Below are 19307 nucleotides of genomic sequence, written 5' to 3' on the forward strand. Positions count from 1 at the left end.
GGCCCTGATCCTGCTGGGGTGTGGCAGAGGTGGGATACAGCACGGCTGGGATGTGGCACAGCCCGAAATATTGCACAGCTGGGACACGGCAAGGCCAGAATATGGCACAGTCAGGATGCAGCATGGATGGGACACGGCAAGGCCAGAATATGGCACAGACAGGATATGGCACAATCAGGATGAAGCATGGATGGGATATGGCAAGGCCAGAATATGGCACAGACTGGATTTGGCACAGTCAGGATGCAGCATGGATGGGATATGGCAAGGCCAGGATGTGGCACAGCAGGGACGTGGCACAGCCTGGCAGGAGCGAGGCCTCACTCACAGTGTGACAGGGAGCACTCCCAACACCCCAACACCACCTTCACGAATTCCCTGTAGCAGGATTTCCCCTCCTCACACACCTCCCCCCAAACCCCTGGGAATGAGGAGTTTCTCCCCAGAATCAGGGTTGTGGTTTGGGTTTTGCAGCCCGGTGTGGGCAGGCACTGTTTTCCTTTCCATGACCTTGCAGAGACGCCAGTTTGGGTTAAAAGCAGGTTAAACCTCAGTGCAGCTCCCAGGCCAGCTGCAGTGTTTGCTCCAGCTTAGCCGGGCTCAGCCCAAGTTTGGAACCCGGTGGGTCAGATTCCCCCATGTGGCCCTAGTGACTGTCCTGGTGGCCCTGTCCTGGGCCAGAGACATGGCCACCCATCTCCCTCTCCACCCCCTCCAGTCCAGAAGGAGTTTGGAGCCTTGGGATGGCCCCAGGCTGGGGGGCTGAGCTGGGGGCAGTGGATGGGGCAGGATCGGCGTCTGTCCCACCCATAACCCTGACCCTGTCCCGACACCCTTGTCCCCCACAGCGCTGCCACCCTCCCACAGTTCCGATCCCCACAGCCCTGACACCCTCCCACAGTCCCCAGCCCCCCCATAGCCCCGTCCCCCCTCAGTTCCCAACTCCCTGTCCTTGTCCCTATCCCTGTCCCCGGTCAGGTCCCAATTCCCAATCCTTGTCCCCATCCCTGTCCCCCTCAGTCCCCAGCCCCTCAGGCCTTGTCCCCATCCCCGTCCCCCCGCCGCCCCTCAGGCTCCGCCCCCCAGCGCCCCCCGCTTCGGCGCCTCCGGCGGCGCGGCCCAATCCCGTTATCCCGCCGCGCCACCGCCTCGCTCCTACTAGTCGGATAGACTGAGCGACGTGCGGCAGAACCAATAGGCGGCGCGGTCGCGACCGGGGGCGGGATATCCTGCGTGCCGTGCGGTGCGGGCCGCCCCCGCCGCCTGCCCGGTGCTGCCGCGGCCTGGGCTGGGCCTGCCCGCGCCCGGTGCCCCCCGCGCCCGCCGCGCCCCCCGGTGCCGCCATGCCACACAGCTTCAAACCCGGGGACCTCGTCTTCGCCAAGATGAAGGGCTACCCGCACTGGCCGGCCCGGGTGAGACCGCGGGGCCGCGCCGCGGGGGGACGGTGCGGGAGGGGGGCGGGGGTCCCGGACCGGGATAGGGGCGGGATCGGGAGGGGGGACTCGAGACAGGATGGGGACGCGTACCGACCCTTGTCCCCGGAGCGGAGGCCCCTGCCGGGATGGAGATGCCATAACGGTACCTGTACCGGGATTGGGATCCCGGACCGGGATGGGGCACGGTACCAGCGTGGGAACACGTACCGGGATGGAGATGCCATAACGGGACCCGTACCGCGACGGGGCGCCCGGTACCGGCACGGGGAGCTGGTACCGGGGTGGACATGCTGTAACGGTACCTGTACCGGGTGGGAAGTGGGTGCGGATGGGTGTCCCGTTCGGGATGGGGACCCAGGTCGGTGTCTGTCATGGATGTGAGCCGGTGGTGGCGTGAGGGACCTGTCCCAGCGCACAGACTGGGATGTGGGGTCACAGCCCAGCACCTGTACCGGATTGCAATGCCCTGTACTGGGATGGGGCCCAGTACCAGCGCGGGGTGTCCCATTCTGGGGTGGGAGCTCCCATTCCAGCCCCTCCACTGGGATCGGGCCCAGTTCTGGAATGGGGTGTCCTGTACCGGTATGGGGGACCCCACATGAGCCGCTGTACTGGGATGAGGGTCCAGCACTGGCTCAGAGATCCCCTATGGGAACTCATGTTGGGATGGGAGCTCAGTACTGCGCTGTGGGGCCGGGGCTTCTGTCCCTTGTTGGGGACAGCGAGGGGACATTGTGGGTGTGACATGGGCGGGGGGCCTGCTGTGAGCGCTCACGGTGCGGGATCAGCGGGTGCTGCTGCGCTTTGGGGGGGTTATTTGGGATGCTGGAGCGTTTGGGGAGGGGACAGCTGGTGCCACCGGCCGGGTGACAGCGTCGTGCCGCGGTGCTCCTGGAGAGCGGGAGCTGCTTTGGGATGTGCTCAGCTGGGGGCTGCTTGGGGGCTCTGCGGGGTCCCCGGGAGCAGCCGAGGGCGCGGCAGGTTCCCGCACTGCCCTCGGATGGGAAGAGACTGGCAGGTGGAACCGTGCGGGCTCGGGGAGCTCAGGGGGCCGGAGCTGACACCGCTTGGCTGCACCTCGCCGTGACACCGGGACTGCCGCTCCCGCCAGGACAGCCCCTCTGCTTTAGCTCGCTTGCTTGCTGGGGAAGGGTCCCCCCACCCTGAAGACCTCCCCAGCAGCCCCTGCTCACCCCGAGGCTCTCCCTGCCCACGGCCCAGACGCCCGGAGCACAGAAGACGGGGGTGTCCGGCCGGCAGCGGGGCCTCCAGCCAGGACGGACCCTGCGGCCGCTCGTCCATCGCCCCCGCCCGCGCTGCCGGGCCCCGGCCACCGACCCCGGGGGAGTAGCGCAAGGCCCACGTTGCCCACAAGACCTCGGTGCCGGATCCTCCCCGTTTCTCTGGTAGAGATCCCGCAGGGACTCGGATCCGTAGCCAGGGCCCCGTCCGGGTGCTTTCCTGCCGCGCTTGGCTCCAAGCGGGTGCCGGACCCGACGCCGCTTGCCGGGGCTGAGGACGCGTCACGGCTGTCTCTGACCTCCTCGTGCTTTGGGTTTCCTTTCAGATCGATGACATCGCGGACGGCGCCGTGAAACCCCCCCCGAACAAGTACCCCATCTTCTTCTTCGGCACGCACGAGACGTAAGCGCTGCCTCGCTCCCCCGCCGGGCTCTGCCTCCGCTCCGGCCTCACCTCTGCTTTGTCTCTCTCCAGCGCCTTCTTGGGCCCTAAAGATCTGTTCCCTTACGAAAAATATAAAGACAAATACGGGAAACCAAACAAGAGAAAAGGCTTCAACGAGGGCTTGTGGGAAATCCAGAACAACCCCCACGCCAGTTACAGTGCCCCTGCGGTGAGTGTGGGCTGGGCAGGGGATGGGGCTGCGGCCCCTCCGTCCCCCCGAGTCACTCCTCCTGTCTCTGCTTCTCCTTGCTGCTGTGCCGATTGCTTCCAGCTTCCAGCTTGGCTTCCTTGGGGTGGAATTAGCTACCCTCTGCTTCCTTGCCCTCTCCCTTCCTCAGGGAGTCTGCTCTCCTCATCTTCCTCCATGGAGGGGTTTCCCTCAGGCTTCCAGGAGCACTGGAAGTTCCCGCTTGCTCTGGAGGAAGGCGCTTCTGCCCCGTTGTCACGGTGGAACTGGGGTTGTGCTTGGTGCTGCTTGCCCAAAATCATGGAGATTTTGTTGTCAGAGCAAGAACTTGAGGCTTGCTCGTCCCTGGCTCCTGGATCTGCTTGTGGACTGTTGGGGAGTCCCCTCCTCATCCATTCCCAAGGTTCCTGAGCCCTCCAGCGGGATTTGGAGCGGGCTGGGCCAGGAACAGCTCTTTGTCAACTTCTTGTGGGGGCATCTCATGGCCATAATTGGGATCCAATTTATTCTGTAAAGATCATCACAGGAGGCATCGGCTTTGTAGGCAGTGGGGCTGAAGAGGCAGAGCAAGGTTTGCAGGGTGGGCAGCAAGGTTGAGGTGGTCCCTGGAGGTCAGCAGGTGTAGGGAATGAGCCCCCCAGGCCGTGCCATGGCCGGGCAGGAGTGAGGATGTGGTTTGAGGGGCAGGGGTTGGGAAATGGTCTATCCAAAGCTGGATGTAGGGCAAGGTGAGGCTGTGGAGGTGCTTGAAAACCTGGAGATTGGTGCTGGTGAGGGGAGGCACCACCTGCCATGGCCAGGAATCTGCTGGGAATTCCCATCAGGGACCCACGAGGGACTGAGCAAGGCTGAGGGTTCACCAACACCCACTGCGTCCTATGGGCGAATGGAGCAGGAGAAGACACTGAAGTTTCCTTGGCTTTGAAACCTGAGTGAAGCGAGGTGCCAGGAACAGCCAAGGGTGAGGAGAGGCTTTCCAGCAGCTGGAAGAACTCAGCTCTAGGAATGTCAGTGCTGCCAGAAACAGAGGAGCAGCCCAGAAGATGAAGTTGGGATGTGATGTCCTGTGCGAGGAACCTGGAGAAACAAGGAGACCTTCAGGGAGCAGGACACAGGAGATCCCACCTGGGAAGAGCACAGTGGCCACCTGAACTCCTTGTGTGGACCTTTCCCATGGGAAAGTGTGCAGAGAGGACAGGAAGAGGCCTGATCCAAGTGGAAGCAGAAGCAGAAGCTGAACCCGACCACCCCGGCTTGTCTGGCGCCGTCAGGGCAGGGGAGGGCTGGGCTCTGCTCCCAGCTCCAGGGATTTTGGCAGGGCTGTGAGGATGGGGGGCAGAGGGCAGCGAGGCAGCAGCGTCCCAGGAATGTGTCACTGGTGCTCTCTGTGGGGCTGTGGGAACGGGGGCAGCATTCCCCAGGCAGGGTTGGTGCCGTTGTTGGGAGCTGCTCCAGAGGGATCCATGCTGCGAGGGGGGCTGCCCTGCACTGCTCTGCACACCCAGCTCTGCCCTCCTTCGCTCCCCACCCTTGGTGCCCCCTCTCTGTCCTCTCCTGCCCCCCCAAATGCCCCACAGCCCCCCTAACCCCGCTGTCCTCCCGCTGCCTTTAGCCCGCGAGCTCCTCCGACAGCGATGTCCCCGAGAACGACCCCATGGCGGGCAGCGACGCCGGGGACGACGAGGACGACTCTGCCATGGCCACGGGCCCCATGGAGAAGGTGGACAGCGACGAGGACTCGGACCGAGGCAGCGACCACAGCGGGCTCAAGAGGAAATCCTTGGCCATGAAAGTGAGTGTGGGCTGGGGACAGGAGGGTGGCCCAGCCAGGGGACACTGTGGCTCCGTCACGGAGCTTTCCTTGAAGCCACCTCAGCAGAAGGTGGTGGAGAAACCAACTGCCTCTGGATTCTCCAGTGGGAAATGGGGCTCAGCGTGGTTTGGGGTCTCACAGCTGTCTTGTGATGCCTGTGGGGTGGTGGGATGGCCTGTCCTGGCTGGTTTGGAGCCTGGAGGAGGATCCAGAGCTGCAGATCTGAGTGCAGCTCTTGCAGGGCCTGTTGGAGAAAGCCCTTCCCAGGAAGCATTTGCTTTCCAGGATGGATGGGGAAGGAATGGGCTTCTCTCATCTTGTCACCTCTCCTTTGGCAGATGCCTGTGACAAAACGGCCTCGGAAATCCTCCAGTGACTTGGATCAGGGCAGCCCCTCTGTCACAGAAGAGGAGAACTCAGAAACATCTTCTGAGTCGGAAAAAAACAGTGACCAGGTGAGAGGATTTTGGGTTACGCTGGGAGGGTTGTGGGGAGAACATCCCTGAGGGAGTGGGGCAGAGGCTGAAGGGAACCTGACTGGCTTGATTCCATGGTGACACTGTTCCACATTTGCTCATATTCCTGTTTTCCTCCAGGATTTCACTCCTGAAAAGAAGCCAGTGTCCCGGGCTCCACGCAGGATGCCGGCAGCGGGGAGGAAGAAGAAGGTAAAGGACCCCAAATCTGAGGAAGGCTGGAGAGGAGCCAGGGTCTGCACTGTGGGGAGGGGGGAGCTGGGGGTGACAGGGCTGTGCCCTGGGCTGGAGCACCTGGAGGGACCTCGCTGATCTCTCGGTGACCTGTGGGGGCTCTGGGTGCTGGGATCTAGGACACTGCTGGCTTTGGGGGTATTGCTGGGACTGGGGCAGTGCCACCCCATGGCCACCCTCCATCCCAGCCCTGCTCTCTGCCTGCAGAAAGTGGAGTCTGGCTCTGACTCCGACTCCAAAGTGGACTCGGATCTGGAGATGGGCAATGCCACCGTGGACATGGCCAAGTCGGACTCGGACTCGGACTCGGATGTGTCGGTGAAAAAGGCACCACGGGGCCGCAAGCCAGGTACCCCGGGGCTGCTCCTGCTCCTGCCACCACCTCGGGGTGGGACTGTGGCAGCTCAGGCATCCCAAGGCTCTGCAGTCCCATCCCACATTCTGGGCACATTCTAGAACCCCTCTGCCTCTGGCTCTCGGGGCTGTTTTAACAGAGGGACCTGCAGGGCTCCTGCTGAACGTGTCCCTGTTGTCTTGCAGCTGAGAAACCCCCTCCCAAGCCCCGGGGCAGGAAACCGAAGCCAGAGCGTGTCCCCAGCAGCTCCAGCAGTGACAGGTGAGCTCAGCTGGGGCAGTACCACCCTTGGGCTGGGCTGGGGCTCGCACAGGGGTCCGAGCCTGTCCTGTCCTGGCAGTGACAGCGACAGCGACGTGGATCGCATCAGCGAGTGGAAGAGGCGGGACGAGGAGCGGCGGCGGGAGCTGGAGGAGAAGAGGAAGAGGGAGCAGGAGGAGGAGATCCGCCGGCTCCGGGAGCAGGAGAAAGAGGAGAAGGAGAAAAGGAAGGAGAAGGCAGAGAAGGGCGAGGAGGTGCACTCGGACTCGGACAGCAGCGCCGAGGATGAAGCGGCCAAAAAGGGCCGGAGGGGCCGGGCCAAGGCTCCGTCCTCCTCGGACTCTGAGCTGGAGCAGGAGAAGGAGGTGAGTGCAGAGCTGTGGGGCCTGGGGTGGATGGACAGCCTGTCACCTTCCTGTCAGGCCATCAGGGACCTCCAGGAGTGGCAGGGACTTGCTCTCGTGCTCTTGGGTTAGCCTGCAGCTGCCCACATGGTGTTGGGAAGGGTTGTGTCCATCCTTGGAGTGGGAGCTCTTCCCCTGGCCCAGGAGGCCTCATCCAGCTGTGAGCCTCACATCTGGCACAGGGTGCCCATTGCAGCTGTGGCTGCTCCATCCCTGGAAGTGTCCAAGACCGGGTTGGATGGGGCTTGGAGCACCCTGGGGCACAGTGGAAGGTGTCCTTGTGTCCCTGCCCATGACAGGGGTGGGACGGGGTGAGCTTTGTGTTCCCTCCCAACCCAAACCATTCTGTGATCTCCAAGATGCTCCTCCACCACAGTCATGGGGTTTGCTCCACTGTCCCCCTGGAGCCTTTGGGAACACGTAGGGTGACCATGCACCATGGGGTGATGCTGTGCCATGGCACTGGGGTGACTGGGGTGGCCATGGGTGCCATTGTGTCGTGGCTGTGGCTCTGTCTGTTCCGCAGCAGCGAGGGCTCTGCTGCTCTCCCTGCATTGTTCTCTCCTCCAAGGTAAAGAAGCCGGTGAAGAAACAGCCCTCGGAGTTGTCAAGGAAACCAAATCAGAAGGAGAAGAGGGGCCGAGCAGAGGAGAAGCCACGGAACAAGTCAGCATCTCCACACCTCCCTCCCTCCCCTTTCCTCCTGGGAATGGGGCTGGTCCTGCCCAGCTCCAGCCCTGGCACCCCAGGGTGGGCATGGGGCTCCTGGGGCTGCAGCTCCTGCGAGAGGGGCTGGGCCTCTCCTCCCCTCCTCCTGAGCTCAAGGTGCTTCCTTCAGCCTTCCCAGCTGTTGGGGGTTACCAGGATGACATTCTGTGGTGTTTTCTTTCTCATGGGGCTTTTCCCGTCTGCGTTCCTGGGAAGCTGGGGCACAGGGGAGCTGTGACCAGGGTGGAGGGGCCTGGATGCTCCAGCCAGTGCCATCCCTCTTGTTAGCCCAGTGCTGAGCAGAGAGATCACCACAGCCATCTTCCCTTTTTCCTTCCCTTCACACAGACCTCTGAAAGTGGAACGAGGCCGAAAGAAATCCGACCCGATCCCCGAAAGGAGGGTGGAGAAGAAAAAGGGTGAGAGACGCACTGCTTCCCATCACAGAGGGGAGGAGAGGCTCCAGGGTTGGTTCCCCCATCCCTGGGACAGGGAGGGATCAGTGAGGTTGTGCCAGGGTTTTTCCCAGCGCTGCTTTGATCACTTCCCTGGCACCCCCTCCCCATCTTGGCACACCCCAACCCATCCTCTCCAGAGACATTCCTGGGGCTGTGCTCAGCTTTGGAAGTGCAGGAGGACACAAACCCCTGCCTGGGAGTGATTCCAGGCCCCAGAATAGACCCTGGGCTCTGCTGGTGCCCTGACATCTCGAGCTGTGTCTGTCTCTCTGCTCCAGAGCCCACAGTGGAAGAGAAACTCCAGAAACTTCACAGTGAGATCAAGTTTGCGCTGAAGGTGGATAACCCGGTGAGTGCCTGGCCTGGGACATCCCTGCTCATCCTTGCCCTGCTGTGATACCCAGGAATGCTCCTCCTCCTCCCTTTGAGGGTGCTGGGAGGCCCCAGGTGCCCCCAGGGCAGCTCCTGACCCCGCTGCCACCCCTGCAGGACATCAAGCGGTGTCTGAACGCGCTCGAGGAGCTGGGCACGCTCCAGGTCACTTCCCACATCCTCCAGAAGCACACGGATGTGGTGGCTACACTCAAGAAGGTAGAGCAGAGGGCTGAGGCCTCCCTGGGGCGAGCAAGGAGCCTGCCTGGCCCCAGCTCTAAGGGGGTCCCTCCTCCTGCTCCCGGGGCAGATCCGGCGCTACAAGGCCAACAAGGACGTGATGGAAAAAGCGGCCGAAGTCTACACCCGGTTGAAGTCGCGTGTGCTGGGACCAAAGATGGAATCCATGCAGAAAGCCAACAAAGCTGGGCCCGAGAAGGACAAGGGGGAGGCAGAGAAGGGCCAGGAGAAGCTGTCGGGTGCAGAGACACGGAATGAGAAGGGGGAAGAGGAGACAAATGCTGGTAACATTCCTGAGCATCCCTGAACATCCCGGGAGCACTCCCTGCCCTGTCTGGGCAGGTCACAGTCCCCTCCTTGGGGCATGCCCCATCCTGCTGGGGACACAGGGCATGGGGAGGTGGCTCTTGGCCTCGTGGTGGAGGGATCAGCCCCTCCAGGCCCTGCTTTGCTGGAGTGCCAGGAGTGGGAAAGGGCTGGATGGGGAGTGCAGTGAGAGCAGAGGGCAAACCTCGAGCCCCACGCCCGGGCTCTCGGGGCCTTCCCTGCTGCTTTTTGGCTCAGGACAGCTCCTCCCTGCCAGCCTGAGCTCTGGTCCAGGCATGGAGGAATGTGGAGATGTCCTTGGACACTGGCTCAGGCTCTTGCACAGGGAGTGGTGACTGGGATCTTCCACCCTCAGAGCCAGGTCTCTGCCTGGGGCTGTCCTGGTGGTGCTGCAAGAGCCTTCCCAGAGGAACTGACAGGGAAAATCCACCCTGACGGTGTCTCTGGGCTGGGGGATGGAGGTTTTGGGGCCCTTCTTGCAGCTGTGGGGGTCAGGCCAGTACTGGGGTCCCCTCAGGCTTGGCTGCATGTCTGTGGCTGTGGATCCTCAGTCCACGAGGGTCGGGATGGATGAGGGGGTCCAAGAGCCTGAGCCTCTGTCTCTTCCTTTCAGACCTGTCAGGTCCTGTGAATGGTGAATCCCTGTCCCAAAAGTCAGAGGGCACAGAGGAGAAGGACAAGAGCCAGGGGCCAGGAGCTGGGGAGCTGGAGGCATCCACAGAGGAGCCCCACAACAAGTGAGTGTGGGGGCAGGTCTGGGGGCTGCAGGGGTCATTTGGGTTGTGAAAGGGTTCTCCCAGCTTGGGAAGGAGCTGGCATGTGGCAGAGGGGCAGGGGGCTGAGCTCTCCCTGCCCCTGCTCTCCCCCAGCAGTGTCCAGGACTATCCCAAGGCCGGGCCGGAGCGAGCTCGCGGGGAGTCGGAGGCTGCGGATGAGGAGGAGGAGGAGGAGGAGAGCTGAGGAAGCAGCTCCCACGTGGAGGAGGAGGAGAGGCTGTGAAGGGAGAGCAGCCTCTGCCTCATCTCCTGCCTGAGTCACTTCACTCTGTCCCACCGTAGCCGATGTCCTTGGTCTTGTCCCGTGTCCCGTCCCTGCGGAGGCAGCACCCGCGGGGGGGCTGTGCTGGTGTCTGTATTTGTCCCCCCCTCCCCCGTTTTTAATTTTTGTTTTGTTTTTTTTTTCCCCTCCTACCTAATTTCTTGTGATTTCAACCGACATGAAATGAATATAAAGGGTTTTCTAATGAAAAACAGAAGGAACCCCCATGTCTCTTTCTTGAGGCATCTCTGGCTGGGATGAGGGGAGAACCTTAACCCCCTGCCCATGGTCAGGGCTGGAGAGCACCCCATGGGTCCCCAAATTCCCTCTGACCAGGATTAGGCACTCAGGGGCTGCTCCAAGTCCCTTTCCCCACCGTCACAATCCTCTCTCCATCCAGAGGCAGCTGCTGGAGCCTGATCCCTCTGCCCCAGGGGTGGCAGCAGGACTGGGCACCAACTTCTTGGGGTAAAATAAGGGTAAAATGGGTGTGTGCTAGGGAGGGACTGCCCCTGGCACCATCCTGCCCGTGCTGGGCAGCAGCTCAGTGGTTTTGCTCTGTTGCAAGGCTCCAGAGCTTTTGTCCGTGTCCAAGAAAGAGCTCCCGGCCCCGCCCGGCGCCGCCCGCTCTTTGTGCCCCAGCCCCGGGGGAGGATGCCCCGACCCCCCCTCCCCTCGCAGGCTGCAGTAACTCTGCCCTGGGGACACTCAGCTTTTGCTTTTGCCAGGACTGATTTCACACTCACTCCGTATAAACAAGGCCTAAATAAAGCCCAAACCACCCCGAGCGCCTCTTGCCCAACTGCTGGGAAGTGGGAGGTCCCCTCCAGGACCCCACTGCTGATCCCACTGCCAGCTCCTCTCCTGCCACCCCTGCTCCCACAGTGGGGCTGGCTGTGGAATGGGGGCTCAGGACATGGGGGTCCCCAGCTCTTGGGGAGGGGATTTTTCCTCCAGAGCCCAATTCCTCCCTCCCACACCCCCAAAGAAACCTCAGTCCAGTGCAAAACTAACCAGAATTTATTGCTTCTTGTGCTGTTCTGACCCTGCAAGGGTGGAAGTTTGAAGGCACCGAGGACACGGGGGACCCCCAAGAGGCACTTGGGGCAGCCAAGGCACATAACTGCAGGTGCCCAGCAAGGGGACAAGTGACAGAGCTGGGGCAGGCAGGAGGGTCCCCACAGAGACAGGCACAAGGTGAGGGGGGCTGGGGGGGCGTAGCAAAGACTCCTAACGAGGCTTTTTGGGGAGGGAAGCGGCCCAGAATCGCTACTCCGCCTCCAGCTCCACCGGGCGCTTGCCCGAGGGGGCAAAGGGTCCCACCAGCCACGTCAGGGGGGTGTTGAAGGCCACGTGTTCCACCAGCTCGTCCATCAGCTGCCGGGCTTTGGCGGCATGGTCGCGGGCCCGGGCCAGCACGGGGCCCGTCACGTCCTGCAGGGAGGTGACAGAGGCCAGCGCCACCTGCAGCTCCTCCACGTTCTGCCGGACCTGCCCCGCCTTGTCCTGCACGGTGGCCGGGAGGCCCTGCAGGCTGGACACCAGGGGCTGGTAGGAGCTCTGCAGCTGCTGGCTCAAGCCCTGCAGCATGGTCACCGTGCCCGACTCCACCGCCTGCGGGGGGACACGGGGGGTGAGGCCTGGGGGACACCCCCGTCACCCTGGGCACCCCCTGCCCTGCTCCTACCTCCGGTGGCACCTGGTCCTTGCCACCACCTGGCTGCTTCTTGCTCCACTCCAGCCACAGCTGCTGCAGCTTCTCCTGCCCTCCCTGCAGCCGCTGGTCCACGCCCTGCTTCAGGGTCTCCACCTGGGCGAGGGGCACAGTGCGGCTGGGTGGGGGGGCCGAGGGGCACACCCCGGGGTGGCACAGGGGGCGCGGGGCTGGCTCCTACCAGGTCGAGGGTGCGCTGGAGCTGGGCCAGCAGGTCCTGGCTGCTCTGGCGGGCGCTCTGCAGTTTGCTCAGGGAGTGCTGGAGCGCTCGGTGCCGCACCTTGGTGGACAGGGAGCCCAGGCGCACGAAGTAGCTCTGCTGCTGCCTCTGCTGCTCCGTCTCGAAGCCCTCCACGGCCGTGGCCAGCTTGGCTGTGGGACAGGAGCTGCTCAGGGGTCCCAGCACCACCATCACCACCCCACAGAGCCCCCCCTGCTCTGCCCAGGCTCTGCCCACCCTCTCCGGAGGGTTGGGATCAGCTGCTCACCCAGCTCCTCGTCTGTCATGGGCAGGTAATGGTCCACCAGCTCCTCCGACTTGCCCAGCACGGAGTCCACCCCGCTGGCCACCATCTGGCCCACGGTGCTGACACCACTGCTGACCGCTGACCTGGTCAGCTCCACGCCACCCTGTACTGCCCCTTTGGTCATGTCCATCACACCGTCACTCGGCTGGTCACCGCGTCCTTGGCCCCGGTCACGCTGCTGGACACTGCATCCTTGGCTCCGGCCACCGTGCTGGACACTGCATCCTTGTCCGGCCACCGTGCTGGACACTGCATCCCTGGCCCCAGACACGGTGCTGGACACTGCATCCCTGGCCCCAGACACGGTGCTGGACACTGCATCTTTAGCCCCGGCCATGGTGCTGGTCACTGCATCTTTAGCCCCGGCCATGGTGCTGGTCAGCACATCCCTGGCCCCCGTCACCGTGGAGGTCACCAGCAGTTTGGTGTCTGAGATGATCTGGGCAGACACACAAACCTCTGTTAAGCACTGGGGGCCCGAGTGTGCTGCCCACCCCAGCCCAGCCCACCCTGGTACCTTCTGGGGGGGCTGCTGCAGGATGGGCAGCTTCTCCTCCAGCTTGTCCAGCCCTTTGCAGGCGAATTCATTGGCGCAAGAAACTGGAGATGGAAAAAGAGGTGGGTTTAGCCTCCTGCTGCCTTGCAGGAGCTCTGCCAGGCCCAATTCTCCATCACCCCAAAATTCAGGGGGTGCTGCCCCCACATCTTTTCTTCCAGCTTCTGCAGCCGTTTACTCCTCGGCCATACAAACCAGAGACACAAAACCAGGTCCTGCCTCTCCTGGTTCCTCACGAGAGCCTGGGCACAGCCACTTTTGGGGGGTCCCCCAGCCCTGCGGGGTGCTGTCCCCCCCCTGCACTCACTCTGGGGCTCCAGCCGGGTGAGGAGGGGCTGGGCCCCGCTCACCGCTGCCGCCGTCAGCGTCTTCACGCCCTTCTCAGCCACATCGCAGACGGAGCGCACGTAGGGGTGGCTCTCCTTGGTGCAGGTGTAGGCGGAGGACACCATGTCGTAAGCTGAGCTCACCAGGGGCAGGTTGGCCACGCGTGTCCCGATGTTCTGGGGGCCAGAAGGGCTCAGCGTGAGCGAGGGACTGAGGGACCCCCCCCAAGTCTCACAGGGAATGGGGTGTGGTGTGTGTTCCCAACACCCCGGCGATGGTTTTGGGGTGTTCCCGTGGCCCTCCAAGCCCATCGGAGGGTGGCAGAACCCCGATCCCCGTCTCCAAGCAGGGACCCCGTGGATTGCCCCCAAATTCCCCGCCTTGCCCGCACTGACCTGCTGCTCCTCTGCCTTGGGCTGCGCCGGCGTGGGCTCGCTGGTGGCCATGGTGGGGCTGGGGGGCACAGACGGGACCGTGAGTGGGGTCAGGCCCCCCCAGCGCCCCCCTCCCGCCTCTCGCAGGGAGGGCCCCAAGTTACCGCCCCCCGGAACGGGGCAGCTCCCACGCGGTTGGGAAATCCCGGGACAGGGGGGTCCCGGGGACCGCGACCGGGATCACGATCGGGATCACAGGCGGGATCGGGACCGGGATCGCGATCGGAACCAGGATTGAGACCGGGACCGGGACCGGGACTGGGATTGCCATCGGGAACAGGGCGGGGATCGCGATCGGGAACAGGACCGAGATTGCGATCGGAACCGGGATCGGAAGCGGGATCGCGATCGGAACCAGGATCGCGGGCCGGCCCCGGATCGTGCTCACCGCTGGCGGCTGGGGTCGGTTCTGCTCCGCTCGGTTCGGCTCCGGGCTCGCCCCGCTCCTCCCCGCCGCCCTTTATACCCCGGAGCCCGCCCCGAGCGCATGTGACCGGGGCCGCCCAGCGGGGCCGGCCCGGGGCGGACCGGGAGCAGCGACCGGCGGGGAGCGCGGGGCCGCGAGAGCAGCGAGCCCCCGGGAACCGCCCGCACCGAGTCTCCGGCCCCGGATCCGCCGGGCCTGGGCCGCGCTGAGCCCCCCGGGACCCCATTCCTCGGTCGGTGCTGCACTGACCTTCCCCCCCCCTCCCTGCCCGGTACCGGATCCCCGGGACTGGGCTGCACTGACACTCCCTGGCGACCGGACACCCCCGGGGCCGCTCTGCAGTGACACCCCGAGCCCCGAGCTAGAGCACCCCCGCCCCCGGCCCTCCGTGGCACCGATCCCCCGGGACAGACCGCGCCCCGACCCTCCCGAGCGTCCCCTCCCTTCCCCTCCCCAGGCCCGGGGGTCCCGGTGCTCCCGCACACCTGGCCCGGTGCAGTTGGTCAGATTGGCCCCGGTGGGTGCCGGCGGCGGGACGATGGACGGTCCTGGGGCTCCCGGTGTCGCCCCAGCGGGTGCTGTGACCGCGCTGTGCCTGTGACGTCGGGGATACCCCAGGCAGGCCCAGCCCCTCCACGGTGACAAGTGGGACAAAGTTCGGTGCCACACGGCTGCGGGGCACAGTCCAGATGTCCTGGCACCTTGTGGCACCCTCTGTCCCAGTACCCCAGGGAATCCCGTCCCACTGTCCCACCCTGGCACCCCGTTACTGAGCCCCTCGGGGGTGCCCCCGGCTCTGCCGCCCGTGCAGAGCCCCCCGGTGAGCCCGGCACGGTGGCTCTGCCACAGCACTGCAGGCTCTGAGTCATTTTAAGGCCAAAAAAGTTGTTTTCTTCCTCTTGAAACTGGTTTGAAGCTGTTAAGACACAAAATTCCAGTATTCCTGGGGCTTAGGGCAGCGCTGGATCCCAGACAGGCTCACGCTGCGTCCTGCACGTGCCACCATCCCCACAGCAGTCCCCGGCCGTGACACTGGGGTCCCACGCTGGGTCACCAGGTCCATCAGCCCCTCATTCCCGGTGGGACTGGGGTTTGTGCCCCTGGTTGAGCGGCTGCTCCCCCAGCTCAGCGGCACCTCAGTGCCGGCCGCAGACCTGGGGGGCAGGGGGCACCCGGTGCGTCCCCCCCACGGTGACACAGCCCTCCCACTTGGACATATCCACCGGGACATCCTCCGGGTACTCCACCAGCGCGGGGGCGAAAGGTCCCACGAGCCAGGGCAGGGGCGTGTGCTGCCCCACGTGCTCCAGCAGCCCCTCGAGGCTGAGCTGTGCCCGCGTCACGGCCTCCCTGCTCTGCGCCAGCACCAGCCCCGACAGCTCCTGGAAGGAGCGGGCGCTGGCCAGGGAGGCCTGGACGCCCTCCACGCCGTGCCGGACGTGTCCTGCTGTCTCCTGCACGCTGCTGGGGAACGCACGGGCGCCCGTGGCCAGGTGGGAACAGGCGGCGTGGAGCTGGTGCAGCAGCCCCTGGAGCATGGCCAGAGTCCGAGCCTCCACCTGCGGGGTGGGCAGCGGGCAGCGGGGCTGGGGGTCATGGACCCAGCCCCGCCTGGATGGACGCACAGCTGGACGGACCCAGCGCTGGATGGACCCACAGCTGGACGGACCCACAGCTGGACTCCGTGGCTGCTGCTCCACCCCTGCTCCAGGTGTCCCCATCCCAGGTGTCCCCACCTCCAGGGACTCAATGGCTGCTGTCCCCACCCTCTCCAGATGGAGCCATCTGTCCGCCACGGTCCCTCCACCCCGTACCTCGCTGTCCTCCATGGGCACCGCGTCCTGCTGGCTCCACTCCAGCCACAGGTGGTGCAGGTGCTCCCGGGTGCTGTGCCAGGGCCCGTCCGTGCCCTGCTGCCCCTCCTCGATCTGGGGGGAGATTCAGCCAGGTGGGAGCACACCTGGGGGTGCCTGGGGCCGGCACGGGGCTGGCACGGTCCCTGCCCCATCCTTACCAGCCGGATGACGTGGTGGAGCTGGGCCAGGAGCCGCTGGGCACGGAGCCGTGCCCGCTGCAGGTCGCCCAGCGAGCGCCGCAGGGCCCGGTGTGGCAGCCTGGCTGACAGGGAGCCCACGCGGACAAAGTAGCTCTGCCACCGCCTCTGCCGCTCCTGCGGGGCCACCTCCGTGCCCCTGGTCACCTCTGTCCCTGTGGCCACCTCCGTGCCCCTGGTCACCTCCGTGCCTGTGGCCACCTCTGTCCCTGTGGCCACCTCTGTCCCTGTGGCCACCTCCGTGCCCGTGGCTACCTCTGTGCCCATGGTCACCTCTGTACCCCTGTTCACCTCTGTGCCCGTGGCCACCTCCGTCCCTGTGGTCACCTCCATGTCTCTGGTCACCTCGGTGCCCGTGGTCACCTCTGTGCCTGCTGCCGCCACTGTGGGAGCAGGGGTGAGGGCAGGGTGGCTGGGCCATCCTGTGCTGGGCACTGGAGCCCAGCGTGAGCACCCACAGGATGCTTGGCGACCAGGTCATGTGGAGATGCCACCCTAAGTGCCAGGTGGCCTTGGCGGTCACCTCAGCTGTGACATGGGGCCAGCTCTGCTAATGTCACCAGTGCCAAGCTATAAATACCCAGGCGGGCACACGGGACTATATTTGCTCTTGGGTTTCCAGGTGAGAGTTCACCCAATGCCATCCCGTGTCCGTCAGACAGGGACTGTCCCCGCGTGGGGTCACGGTGGCCTCAGTGCTCTGGCACCACTGTGGGGCCACCACATATAGCCAATGCCAAGACTGAGCAACAGGGTGAGGGTCCCAGGAGGGCTTGGCACTGGGAGATTTGGGCGATGGTGGGCACTCACCCAGCTCCTCGTCCATGCCAGGGAGGTACCGATCCAGCAGCTCCTCGGACTTGCCCAGCACGGTGCCCACGCCCGTGGCCAGCAGCCGCCCCACGCGGGTGCCCGCCACGGCCCCGAGCCGAGCGCGTCCTGGCCACGGCCCCGCTCACCGTGCCCGACAGCAGCTCCCTGGTCCCGGCCACCACCTGCCAGGGCACAGCCCCAGGACAGCTTGTCCCCGCGGCTCAGCCAGCCCCGGAGCCTGCCCGTGCCCCCCGGGTGGCGTTACCCTCTCGGGGCGCTGCTGCAGCACGGGCAGCTTCTCCTCCAGCTTGTCCAGCCCTCTGCAGGCAAACTTGTTGGCGGTGGAAACTGGGGATGGGAAAAGAGGTGGGTTTAGAACCCTGCTGCCCTGCAGGAGCTCTGCCAGGGCAGGGTTTGGGGTACCCCAAAACCTGTGGGGTGTTTCCCCTCCAACCCTCCAGCTCCTCCAGCCCTGTATTCATTGCTGATACAAACTGGAGATGGGAAACCAGGTCCTCCTTCTCCTGGTTCCTCACAAGCCAGTTTTGGGGTCCCCCATCCCTGTAGGGTGCTGTCCCCTCCCCTGCACTCACTCTGGGGCTCCAGCCGGGTGAGGAGGGGCTGGGCCCCGCTGGCTGCGGCCGCTGTCAGTGTCCTCAGGCCCTTCTCAGCCGCACGGCAGACGGAGCCCACGCACGGGTGCCGCTCCTTGGTGCGCCCGTACGCCGAGGCCAGGGCCCCGCAGGCACAGCTCACCAGGGGCAGGCTGGCCACGCGGCTCACCACGCTCTGAGGGTGGGGCACAGTGAGATGGGGTCCCCAGAGCCACCCGCAGCCCCCCGAACCCTCCGTGCCCCCCTACCTGCGTCTCCAGCCCGGGCTCGGCCGGCACCGCGGCGTTCTCGGCCGACATGGCAGCGGCGGCTGCGGCGGGGTAGAGCGAGATTTTGGGGGGCCATGGGTGGGTGCGACTGGTGGGGACCCCCCCCGGGGATGACACCCCCAGCGCCCCCCAGCCCCTGCTCCCCGAGGGCTGAGAGCCGACAACTCATGACCCGAGTGGGAGCGGCTGGCGGGTTCTGAGGGGCTCTCGGGGCTGTTTTGAGGCGTCTGAGAGGGGTTTTGGGACGGGGTTGGCCTCCTCCCCGGCCAGGAAACGGGGGGACTGGCTGCCCTCCACTCCTCTTGGACCCCCCTACTCCCTCCGGGATCCCCACACCCCCTTTTGGGCCGGGGAGGGGTTTCTGGGTGATTCAGCGAAGCCAGACGGGACTGGTCTGTCGCAATCCCGCGCCGGGGACTGGGGACGTGCCGCCCGTCACCGCCGCCTTCACCGTCTCCCGTGGCCCCCCCGGCCCGGCCCTGCGCTCTCCGGGGAACGAGTTCTGGGGGGATTCGGGGGGCTTCAGGCAGGTCCCTGCGTGGGACAGCTCCCCCGGGACCCTGCGCTGTTCCCCGGAGTTTCTCGGGGTGTCCCTGGGGTGTCCCTGGGGTGTTCCGGGGACATTGGGATCCCCGACCTCCCCCGCACCCCCCGGAGGCCCCCGGGGACCCCCGGACTCTCCCCGGGACCCCCCGGAGCCCCCCCGGAGCCTTTCTGGAGCCTCCCGGGACGCCCCCGGCCCCGTTTCCCGCCCTCCCGCTCCCGCCAAGCCCCGGGCTCGGTACTCACGGGGTGGGGCTGGGCTTCTGTCGCGACCCCCGGGCGAGATCGCGACCCCGGGCCCCGCCCAGCCCGGACACGCGGGGAGAGGCGGGAGCCAATCAGAGAAGGGGCGTGGCCGGGTCTCCGCCAATGAGGGACAACGGGCGTGACCGGGGGGCGTGGCTTGGGGCTGGGGCGCGCTCGCCGCGGGGTCGGGGGACAGCGGCGGGGACAGCGGGGACAGCGGGGACAGCCCAGCCCGGGCGGCGGGCACGAGCCCCCGCTCACCCCTCAAGTGTCCCCCGCCGAGGGACCCCGTGGCCGATGTCCCAGCCCCGCCCGAGCCGTCTCCGCCCCCGTTATCCCCTCCCCCGGTGTCCCCACCGCAGGTGTCCCCTCTCCACGTGTGCCCTTGCCACTTGTTCCCACCTCAGGGGACCCAATGGCCGCTGTCCCCACCCTCTCCAAGTGTCCTCATCCCAGGTGAACCAACTCCACGAGACCCGCCAGCCGCCAGCCCGGGTGTCCCCATGCCAGGTGTCCCCAGCCCTGGTGTCCCCACGCCAAGGGACCCAATGCTTGGCGTCCCCAACCCCAAGGAACACAAAGCCAGATGTGCCCACGCCATGTATCGCCACTTCAAGTGTCCCTTTGCCAGATGTGCCCACGCAAGGTGTTCCCGTGCCACCTCAGGGTGCCAGGTGTCCCCAGCCCCTGCGGAGACTCAGGCCAGGGGACAGAGGGCCGTGGGTGACCCCCGTGGGTGCCTCGTGGGGCGAGAGGCAGCCGGGAAAGGGGACAGGCGGGGACACG

At 65.4% G+C, this 19307-nt stretch overlaps 3 protein-coding genes across 7 annotated transcripts; 1 reads left to right on the top strand and 2 right to left on the bottom strand.

The window, feature by feature from the left end:
• The first annotated feature begins 1261 nt into the window (after positions 1-1261).
• Positions 1262-10189, top strand: HDGFL2 (HDGF like 2). Of its 4 annotated transcripts, none has more exons than XM_030966513.1 (16): positions 1262-1415; positions 3007-3083; positions 3156-3294; positions 4925-5104; positions 5464-5580; positions 5722-5793; positions 6043-6184; positions 6376-6451; positions 6531-6816; positions 7427-7521; positions 7912-7982; positions 8300-8370; positions 8511-8612; positions 8704-8917; positions 9574-9697; positions 9830-10189. In XM_030966513.1, the coding sequence occupies exons 1-16, from the start codon at positions 1344-1346 to the stop codon at positions 9918-9920; spliced, it is 1929 nt and encodes a 642-aa protein (XP_030822373.1). In that variant the 5' UTR covers positions 1262-1343; the 3' UTR covers positions 9921-10189. The 4 variants fall into 4 exon arrangements, with proteins under 4 accessions (XP_030822373.1, XP_030822374.1, XP_030822375.1 ...); XM_030966514.1 differs by having other exon boundaries at positions 9833-10189; XM_030966515.1 differs by lacking the exons at positions 3007-3083; positions 3156-3294.
• An 817-nt stretch (positions 10190-11006) lies between these two features.
• Positions 11007-14074, bottom strand: LOC115914162 (perilipin-3-like). 2 transcript variants are annotated; one of them, XM_030966520.1, is made up of 9 exons: positions 13945-14074; positions 13518-13575; positions 13103-13298; positions 12757-12839; positions 12594-12678; positions 12201-12560; positions 11894-12084; positions 11686-11808; positions 11007-11612 (listed from the first exon to the last, which is right to left on the bottom strand). In XM_030966520.1, exons 1-9 carry the CDS (start codon positions 14043-14045, stop codon positions 11268-11270), a joined length of 1542 nt encoding a protein of 513 aa, XP_030822380.1. In that variant the 5' UTR covers positions 14046-14074; the 3' UTR covers positions 11007-11267. The 2 variants fall into 2 exon arrangements, with proteins under 2 accessions (XP_030822380.1, XP_030822379.1); XM_030966519.1 differs by having other exon boundaries at positions 12201-12678.
• Positions 14075-14847: 773 nt separating this feature from the next.
• Positions 14848-17816, bottom strand: LOC115914167 (perilipin-5-like). Its single transcript, XM_030966527.1, is given in 8 exon segments — positions 14848-15542; positions 15798-15911; positions 15998-16419; positions 16847-16959; positions 16961-17031; positions 17115-17197; positions 17443-17638; positions 17712-17816. Coding segments are annotated over 8 exon segments (1473 nt in total). The 5' UTR covers positions 17763-17816; the 3' UTR covers positions 14848-15119.
• Between the last annotated feature and the right edge of the window lie 1491 nt (positions 17817-19307).

The sequence above is a fragment of the Camarhynchus parvulus genome, chromosome 28 (assembly GCF_901933205.1).
Source record: "Camarhynchus parvulus chromosome 28, STF_HiC, whole genome shotgun sequence".
NCBI lineage: Eukaryota > Metazoa > Chordata > Aves > Passeriformes > Thraupidae > Camarhynchus > Camarhynchus parvulus.

What these genes read in the sequence shown, in the direction of transcription:
- HDGFL2 (XM_030966513.1), top strand. Translation starts at nt 1,344, where the DNA reads ATGCCACACAGCTTCAAACCCGGGGACCTCGTCTTCGCCAAGATGAAG. An exon ending in CGGAAAAAAACAGTGACCAG is followed by an intron (nt 5,581 to 5,721) that starts GTGAGAGGATTT and finishes GTTTTCCTCCAG; the next exon opens with GATTTCACTCCTGAAAAGAA. An exon ending in TGGTGGCTACACTCAAGAAG is followed by an intron (nt 8,613 to 8,703) that starts GTAGAGCAGAGG and finishes CTCCCGGGGCAG; the next exon opens with ATCCGGCGCTACAAGGCCAA.
- LOC115914162 (XM_030966519.1), bottom strand. Translation starts at nt 14,045, where the DNA reads ATGCGCTCGGGGCGGGCTCCGGGGTATAAAGGGCGGCGGGGAGGAGCG. An exon ending in CACCCGGCTGGAGCCCCAGA is followed by an intron (nt 12,840 to 13,102) that starts GTGAGTGCAGGG and finishes TTCCATCTCCAG; the next exon opens with TTTCTTGCGCCAATGAATTC. An exon ending in AGGACCAGGTGCCACCGGAG is followed by an intron (nt 11,613 to 11,685) that starts GTAGGAGCAGGG and finishes GTCCCCCCGCAG; the next exon opens with GCGGTGGAGTCGGGCACGGT.